At 37.2% G+C, this 9,574-nt stretch overlaps 1 protein-coding gene across 1 annotated transcript; it reads right to left on the bottom strand.

Annotated features, from left to right (window-relative positions):
• Nucleotides 1-3,109: 3,109 nt before the first annotated feature.
• Nucleotides 3,110-6,351, bottom strand: LOC125263524 (oocyte zinc finger protein XlCOF6-like). Its single transcript, XM_048182528.1, has 2 exons — nucleotides 6,113-6,351; nucleotides 3,110-5,299 (listed from the first exon to the last, which is right to left on the bottom strand). The coding sequence occupies exons 1-2, from the start codon at nucleotides 6,219-6,221 to the stop codon at nucleotides 3,336-3,338; spliced, it is 2,073 nt and encodes a 690-aa protein (XP_048038485.1). The 5' UTR covers nucleotides 6,222-6,351; the 3' UTR covers nucleotides 3,110-3,335.
• Between the last annotated feature and the right edge of the window lie 3,223 nt (nucleotides 6,352-9,574).

Raw genomic sequence — 9,574 nt, 5'->3', positions numbered from 1 at the left:
TAATTACAATATTGTGAAAAAGTTCATTGTAAATAATTTATTGTAAATTATTTAAAAAAATTAAACTTTCATTTATTCTAGATTCCCTACATGTAAAGTAAAACATTTCAAAAGTTTTTTTTTTTTAATTTGTTGATTAGAGCGTACAGCTCATGAAAGTCCAAATTCCAGTATCTCAAAATATTAGAATATTTACATTTGAGTTTCATTAAATGACCATCCCTACAGTATAAATTCCGGGTATCTCTTGTTCTTTGAAACCACACTAATGTGGAAGACTGCTGACTTGGCAATGGTCCAGGAGACAATCATTGACACCCTCCACAAAGAGAGTAAGTCACAGAAGGTCATTACTGAATGGGGTGGCTGTTTACAGAGTGATGTATCAAAGCATATTGAATGCAAAGTTGATTGGAAGGAAGAAATTGGGTAGGCAAAGGTGCACAAGCAACAGGGATGACCTGCAAGCTTGAGAATACTGTCAAGTAAAGACGATTCAAGACACTTGGGAGAGCTTCACAATGAGTAGAATGAAGCCTGGAGTCAGCGCATCAAGAGTCACCACACTCAGACATCTTCAGGAAAAGGACTACCAAGCCACTTCTGAAACAGAAACAACATCAGAAGCATCTTACCTGGGCTAAGGAGAAAAAGAACTGGACAGTGAACAGTGGTCGAAAGTCCTCTTTTCAGATAAAAGTAAATTTTGCATTTCATGTTGAAATCATGGTCCCAGAGTCTGAAGGAAGACTGGAGAGGCACAGAATCCAAGCTGCTTGAAGTCTAGTGGAAGTTTCTGAAGTTCAGTAATGATTTGTTCATTGTGTTTTATCAAGTGCAAATTCAATGCATCCATCTTCCAGGAGCTTTATGCTTCCATCTGCTGACAAGCTTTATGGAGATGCTGATTTCCTTTTCCAGCAGGACTTTAGCACCTGCCCACAGTCCAAAAACCACTTCCAAGTGGTTTGCTGACCATGATATTACTGTGCTTTATTGGCCAGCCAACATGCCTGACCCCTGAATCTATGGGACATTTTCAAGAGAAAAGATGAGAAACAGTCGATCCAACAATATACAGATGATCTGAAGGCTCAATAGTGCCTCAGCAGTGCCACAGGCTGATCACGTCCATGCCACACTTCACTGATGCTGTAATTTGTGCTAGGAGCAAGTTATTTGCTGTAAATGCCGAACAGTATTGAGTGCACAAATGAACATACTTTAAAGAACTTGAACTGTTTCTGTTTTGCAAATCCATTTTTTGATTGATCTTAGGAAATATTCTAATATTTTGAGAGGTACTGGATTTTGGACTTTCATGAGCTGCAAGTTCTAACCATCAAAAAAAAAAAAAAAAAAAAAAAAACTTTTGAAATGTTTTACTTTACATGTAGGGAATCTAGAATATATGAAAGTTTCATTTTTAAAAATAATTTACAATTAAAAAAAAAAATGAACTTTTTGATGATATTCTAATTATATGACCAGCACCTGTATTAGGGCTGCACGATTAATCGTAATCGAATCGAAATCGCGATTTGGCTTTAGTGCGATTATGACATAGCAAAGGGTGCGCTTTTTAATGATATAAATATGTACACAGCGTGTTAGTGAAGAGCTGCTCTGTGATCAGTAGTAAATGACACTCCATCTGAGAGCACTGCATTAGAAAAAAACACACGTCAAATATACCAAACTTTCCAAACATGAGAAGCCTTTATGAACTTCTTTTCTAATAAAAGACAACATTTAATGTGTTTTTACTCCAAACTCACTTCATAACGTCAGTTGAGCGTTTGACATAGCATTTTGATTAGCATTGGATTATATACTTTATTATTACGGAAATACCCATATACCCATACCCATGAAGAAAACATATAAATCACGTATTGTTGTAGTTGTCTGTTTATTTTATTCATACCTATATTTATATTTATTCTACCTTCTTTTTATTCAGTCACTATAGCGACTATAGTCAATATAGCGATATCATGATGCCCATTGGGGATTTCCTGGAACAACATTTGTTATATTGCGTGTATTTGGAGTATCTACTCAGTATGAAACAGACATGTTTAGTGCCAAAATAAAGCTCAGTCAATTCTATTCAGGATAAAAATAGGAAAAATAATTCCTCTCTAAAGAACTTTGAGGGAAACATATAATCAAAATGTTTTTCTCCAGCGTACATAAGTGTACAGGGTTTTTTTCCCCATGGTGGATGCATAAGAGGCTCATATTAAATACATGGACTCCTGACAAAAATAAAGAAATTATTGAGACAGATTTTTATCATAATAATATAATATTTGATAATAAATCCTTAGACCTTTCTAATGATTTAGACATACTGCTTGCATGTTAACAGGTAACCACGTTAACCACATTTTGTCATACAAGTTTTAATTTTATTTATAGTCATATTTATAATTAAATACTAATGCTAAATACTTTAATAATGAAAGTTATTACAACAGTAATATTTCTTATTTGGTTTAGAATATTTATGTAGCAATAATGATAATAATAATAAAAATAATTAGTCAAAATAATATATTAGTACAAAATTTTGGGCCAAATTGTGCAGCCCTACAAACAAGCAAAACAAGCCTGGTATTGTTTATATATATTTTTTCATTTGTTTTATAAAATCACATTTTAAATAGCAAATCGCAATTTTAACCAAAAAAAAAAAAATCGCAATTAGATTTTTTCTCCAATTCGTGCAGCCCTAAAATACATCAAAAGTTGGAGAGCAACTAGATATTCTATTCTAAGCACATCAATGAAGAACAAGTTAATAAAAAATCTCAGAGACATGTCTCTCTTAAAAATGTTATAGCCTCTTCTTCAGCTTCCTGAAGTACACTTGAGCACACAAACATTTTGTACAGATGTAAAAAATAAATAAATTAATAAATTAATAAATTAATTAATTTTTCATAAATGAAAGTAAATTTCTTAGATATTATTCCTCTGGGAGAAGCTTTGAGTAAATCTCAATCTCAAAGAAGAAACAACTCTTACTGCTCGACATATTGTGTTACGTTTGAACCTAAAAGTTCTGGATCTGAACAGGAACTATGATTTCAGACATTATAAGTGAGTAGAGAAGCTCATTTATTTCTCACACGAAGGACAGTGAAATGGCTTCTCTTCAGTGTGGATGCCCTTGAGTATTTTCAGTTGTCCTGATGGACTGAATTTCTTGTCACAATGTGAACACTTGTAAGGTTTTTCTCCAAAGTGAATTCTTTGGGGACGTTTTGTCAGCTGTAGCAAGTGTCTTTTCACACTGGTATGTGTTTTCTTGTGTATTTTAAGAGTGCTCAGTCGAGTAAAAGATTTTTTTCATGCTTCTTTCTTTCTCCAGAATGAGAACACAGATGTAATTTCAAAGCTCGAACACTTCTGAAGCTCTTCCTGCACTTATTGCAAGTGTGCAGCTTCTCTCCCATGTGGATTTTCATGTGATCATTAAGGGTTCTTTTTTGTGTGCAGCTTCTTTTCTGGTGCCTATTCAGTTCACCCTCTCCAAAATAGGTTTTTCCACACATATAGCACACATAATTCTTCACACCGCTGTGTCTTTTTTGGTGTAATTTTAAAGCACTCAGCTGTAAAAACCCCTTTCCACACAGAGAACACATGTGAAGCTCCTTTGTATGAACATTGAGGTGCTTCTTCAGGGAAACTGCCCAAATAAAATTTTTACCGCATTGATCACAGTTAAATGTTTTTTCTCTAGAATGAGAACGCATATGTACTCTAAAAGAATCTGCCAATCTGAAACTCTTCCCGCACTGATCACACGTGTACGGCTTCTCTCCAGTGTGGATCCTCATGTGATCCTTAAGGGTTTGTTTTAGTGTGAAACTCTTCCCACACTGATCACATGTGTGCGGCTTCTCTCCAGTGTGAATCCTCGTGTGATCCTTAAGGGTTTGTTTTAGTGTGAAACTCTTCCCACACTGATCACATGTGTGCGGCTTCTCTCCGGTGTGGATTTCGATATGTCTCTTAAGCTGGTCTTTCAGTGTAAAACTCCTCCCACACTGATCACATGTGTGTGGCTTCTCTCCAGTGTGGATTTTTTGGTGTCTCTTAAGCTGTTTTTTTAGTGTGAAGCTCTTCCCACACTGATCACATGTGTGCTGCTTCTCTCCAGTGTGGATTTTCATATGTTCCTTAAAGCCTGATTTTTGTATAAAACTCTTCCCACACTGATCACATGTGTGCGGCTTCTCTCCGGTGTGGATTTTTATGTGTCTCATAAGCTGGTCTTTTAGTGTAAAACTCTTCCCACACTGATCACATGTGTGCGGCTTCTCTCCGGTGTGGATTTTTACATGTCTCTTAAGCAGTTTTTTTAGTGTAAAACTCTTCCCACACTGATCACATGTGTGCAGATTCTCTCCAGTGTGGATTTTCATGTGTCCTTCAAAGGCTCTTTTCACTGTGAAACTCTTCCCACACTGATCACATGTGTGCTGATTCTCTCCAGTGTGGATTTTCAGGTGATCATTAAGGTTTCCTTTTTGTGTGAAACTCTTCCCGCACTGATCACATGTGTGAGGCTTCTCTCCAGTGTGGATCCTCATGTGTCCCATAAGGGTTCCTTTTTGTATAAAACACTTCCCGCATTGATCACATGTGTGTGGCTTCTCTCCAGTGTGGATTTTCATGTGATCTGTAAGGCTTCGTTTTTGTGAGAAACTCTTCTCACATTGATCACATGTGTGCGGCTTCTCTCCAGTATGAAAACTCATGTGACGTTTAAGACTTTGTTTGTATAAGAATGTTTTCCCGCACTGATCACATGTGTACAGCTTCTCTCCAGTGTGGATATTTGTGTGTTCCATAAGGGCTCCTTTTACTGTGAAACTCTTCCCACATTGATCACATGTGTGCGGCTTCCCTCCAGTATGAACACTCATATGATGTTTAAGACTTTGTTTGTATAAGAATGTTTTCCCGCACTGATCACATGTGTGCGGCTTCTCTCCAGTGTGGATCTTCATGTGTTCCATAAGGTTTCCTTTTAGTGTAAAACTCTTCCCACATTGATCACATGTGAAAGGCTTCTCTCCAGTATGAACAGTCATGTGACGTTTAAGACTTTGTTTGTATGGGAATGTTTTCCCGCACTGAGGACAAGTGAAATTTTTGATGGCTCCTCTCTGTACACATTTACTTTCAGCCTCTGAGCAACTCAATGGTTTATCTTCAGTTTTGACATGATGTTCCTCCTCCGCTTCATTCAGTTCACTCTCCTTAATTCCTTCCATCAGGTCTAAAATGAAAGTTAAAAAGGTTTAATTTTCACTAAATCATCACAAAATATTTGATATTAAACATTTGCTCTCAGATTTCATCAAAAATATCTTAATGTGTGTTCCGAAGATGAACAAAGGTCTTACAGGTGAGGAACGACATGAGGGTGAGTACTTAAAGGGATAGTTAACCCAAAAATGAAAATTATCCCATGATTTACTCACCTTCAAGCCATCCTAGGTGTATATGACTATATTCTTTCAGACGAACACAATCAGAGATATATTTAAAAACATCCTTAGTCCTCCAAGATTTAGAATGGGATAATTTTCATTTTTTAGGTGAACTATCTTTTAATGACAGAATTTTCATTTTTGGGTAACGTTAAACTAACCCTTACAACTAACCACTTGGGTAAAGTTGGTTTTATATTCGCACATTTCGGACTTCTGATAAATTCAGACTTTCCAATAAATGTGCAATAAATTAATGTTTGCGAATTTAAGCAGCGACATGATATTGACAACCAACGATTGTCAACTTACAACATTTTTCACAGTCGATCAAAATAGGCAAGTATTGTTTTAATGGCATATTTACTTGTGAATGTCCACTGAATGTCCAATGTAGTGTGATTAACAAGGCTATTGAATACGGATGTCCGAATGTGCGAATATAAAACCAACTTTACCCAAGTCAACTAACCTAACATCTTTAGCATCTTTAGCGTCAGTCAAATTCCATATGAAACTTTAATTTTATATAGGCTGAGAACTGCTAAAGTTTTATAAGCTTCATGTTTCACAGCATTATGAAGATAATAAACACCAACCTCTCTGTTCTTTAGTCTCTTCTTGTTTCACTGGATCAGTCCAGTTTTCGCTGTAATCTTCAATAAACATCTTTACAAATTTCTGCTCTTCCTGCTGGTCTGAATGCATGTCTTTTTTTGTAAATAGTGATCGCTTAAAACTGATTCGTGAAGTTTCAAATACTTGACAAATCTTTTGTTTTGAAACAGCAATACAGAGCGCGTCTCTTCTTCTGCTTTTGGTGGAAACCAACGTAAAAGTTGCCTTTCCGCCACCTACTGGTCTGCAGAGTGAAGAGCACATACAGTACATTTTAATAAGGGGGTAAAGAAAAGAGAAAAGTGGAGAGAGAAAAAGGAGAAAACAGATAAATGCTTTCTGTAGTATTTTTAAAATATGTAAACATTTCCTCATATACTTCAAATTTGCCTTTTATTTCCATTGGACTTAATTTTTAGGGCTTTCTCTTTCACATGCATTGTATAAGAATATGTTTTATTCGTTTCTAAGTGTCCATATTTGTCACAATTATTTTTTATTTATTTTGTGCAAACTGTAATTTACCCATATCTCCCATTCTTGAAATGCTATCCTTCTTTCTATTGCCATATCTAATTCTAATTATCCCATATCTTATGAATCCGTGTATTATTCGTTCATTCCTTTTTTGATTTAATATTAAAAATAGAAAAATGATAAAATAGCTCCTGGTTCAAAAAAAAAAAAAAAAATTGTGGGCTGCCACAGAACTGCTGCACAGGTTACATATGTTTTCTCCAAGTATGCCGTTAACCATAAGTTAAAATATTCCATTGTGTTGCCATAACTAAGCCACAAATGATCTGCAGTTGTGTGTGGTCATCTGGGCCATATACCTCAATACAAACAGTGAGCCAAAAGAAAACTCCCTCAAAACTTTTGGCCCATATGTGCTCAAATTTGGCCCAAATGTTCTTGCTATCTGGGAAGCGCTCCGCCATACACGGATGATGCCTGCTGGTCAAAACAGTGTAAATGCACTGTAAGAAAAAACACCTTTTACAACAATTGCAATGTTTTATTGAAAGTGTAATCTATTAAAAGATATAAAGAAATAATATAATACCATTTAACATGAAGTGTCTTCAGAGTATGTGCTATTAAATTGTTTGGCTTGTTTTCTTTATTTATGGAGAGTTTGGTTATCAGACCAATAAGAGACTTTTACAACTCTTTGTATTATATATTGTGTTATTAAATGTCTACAAAAAAAACAAAAAAACAAACAACAACAAAAAAAACATCATTACTACGGTAAATTCGGTCTTTTAATATCACTTTTACATTAGTTCTTAGCATAGGCGTAATTTGCAGGTGGGACATGTCCCCACCACTTTTTGCCAGGGTCGATATTGTCCCCACCACTTTTTGAAACATCTTGCGGCACGTATGTATACTAATACAAAAAAAACATCTCTAGATGATTAGCAATTCATTCGTTTATGATAAATAATAGGCGATCTGTCACTGGGATGTGTTGTTTTTGAAATCATGAGTGTTCGTTGCAGCTGTTATCATTTGCACAACAGTGTGCTCTTGGCGCTCGTGTACACTGCGCAGTCTTCACTAGGGTTGGGTATCGAGAACCGGGTCCATTGTAGAACCGGTTCCAAATTTCAAAGAACCGAGTATTCGATATGATGCGCGCATTTCGATTCTGTTTATTGATTCCTGACTTTTTTTCCCAGTCATTCTCGCACGGTGAACAGCAGTGAGCATTTTACAGTTGTATCTATCTGCTAGGACCTGCGACAAGGACCTCATCACGCACATACGCAGTTCATTACAATCGGCACTGACTTTTGCTTCAACGCGGCATTAATCTGAAGGAATGCACCGAGTTTGGGGCCGTTCACATGTCGCGTCTAAAGGCCAGAACATACCAAGCCGACGCCGACAAACTAGTGGTGACGAAAGCAGACTGTGGGGTTGGCTCACGTCGACAGCGTCATGTGTCCAAAGTTGCCCTGACACACCAAACCAACGCTAAACAGCCAACAGCCAAGTAGCATGTCAGTTCTGCGCCTGCGCAAGATGAAATGCCTTTCCGAACCAGCAGGTGGCAGTATCTGAACAACCAATCAGAATCAGATGGCCCGACAGACCGACGAGATCTGATGGCGATTCAACATTTCGAATCGGCCGATAAAAAGGCGACAAGGACCAACTTCAGCCGACGGTATGGAACACACTGAGAAAACGTCGTCCGACGAAGAAAAACTGCCCAATGGCCGACCGTCAGCTTGGTGTGTTCCTGCCTTAAAAACGTGTGGAAAGCTGTTTGCCAAGCTTTCGATTAAATTTCATATTTGTAATCACCAATGAAATCTAACAACAACTGTCTCATAAATTTTTTTTTCCCAAACGCTCGAATCATGGCAAAAAAACAGTCTTTTTTTAGGCTGGATCAAGCTAATGAACATGCGCAGACTTAAATGCGCATCTTTTGTGTCTCATTTCGGAGGCGCGCGTCTGACTTTTTCTATAGAAACCGGTGCTTCTAATGGCCGCTGCAGTGACGTGATGACTTTACCAGTCGGCGATTGGCTCTTATTTAGAAGGTGGGACTTATTCCGCCATATTGTGTGTTGCACTTTCTCCCATTCAAAACAATACGAGTGACACGTCTTGTGTTATACTATAGTCTTTGTTGATTTATAGCCCTTGCATTAGCTTTACAAGATATATATTTATGGAGATGAGAAATAAAACCCGGCTGAGCTTCTGATGTTTATACGGAAAGGCCAAAGCTGATCGGTTGGTTCTTGTCACATGACCTGCGGTGCGCTTGAGGCATTCTAAAAAGCATATAGGCATGCCTGGAAACATTTGAAATAACGCGCCTACATAATAACGAACTTGCGCGTGCAAAAGACGCGATATGTGAACTCTAACCCAGCCGCGAGTCCTAAAGCACCAGATACAGCTAATATTAGCAATAGCAGCGTATCACACTCAGGTACAAAAACAGTTAAAGCCTACTGGTTATAGCCTATGTGGCAAGAATAAAAGGTAAAAACATTATTTTCTCTGAATTGGAATTGGAATCGAGAATTGATAAGAACCGGATTCAATAACAGAATCAGAATCAGAATCGTTAAAATTAAAACGATACCCAAACCTAGTCTTCACACGGACAAGCACTTCAATCTATCGCTAACGCTGTTGCGGCCAGAGACTCTATTCTTTCCTGTGAAATCACTAAATAAAATACACATAAATGTGTCCCTGCTCTTGATATACAATCACTGATGAACATCTTTGGTTTTAATGAGAAAAATAAATAAATAAATAAATTACGCGAGGGCGGATTAGCACCCAGAACCACTGGCATGCTGAACAAAAATCCTAACCCTCGTCCATGTGGCCAATCTAACAATAGCAGCGGATTTATTGACTAATGTAAATGCTCTCAGGACTAACAACAGATGTAAGGATGTAAC

Source organism: Megalobrama amblycephala, linkage group LG2, assembly GCF_018812025.1.
Source record: "Megalobrama amblycephala isolate DHTTF-2021 linkage group LG2, ASM1881202v1, whole genome shotgun sequence".
Lineage (NCBI taxonomy): Eukaryota > Metazoa > Chordata > Actinopteri > Cypriniformes > Xenocyprididae > Megalobrama > Megalobrama amblycephala.
Note: the sequence above shows the minus strand (reverse complement) of the source record. Positions and strands in the feature narration are given on the sequence as shown.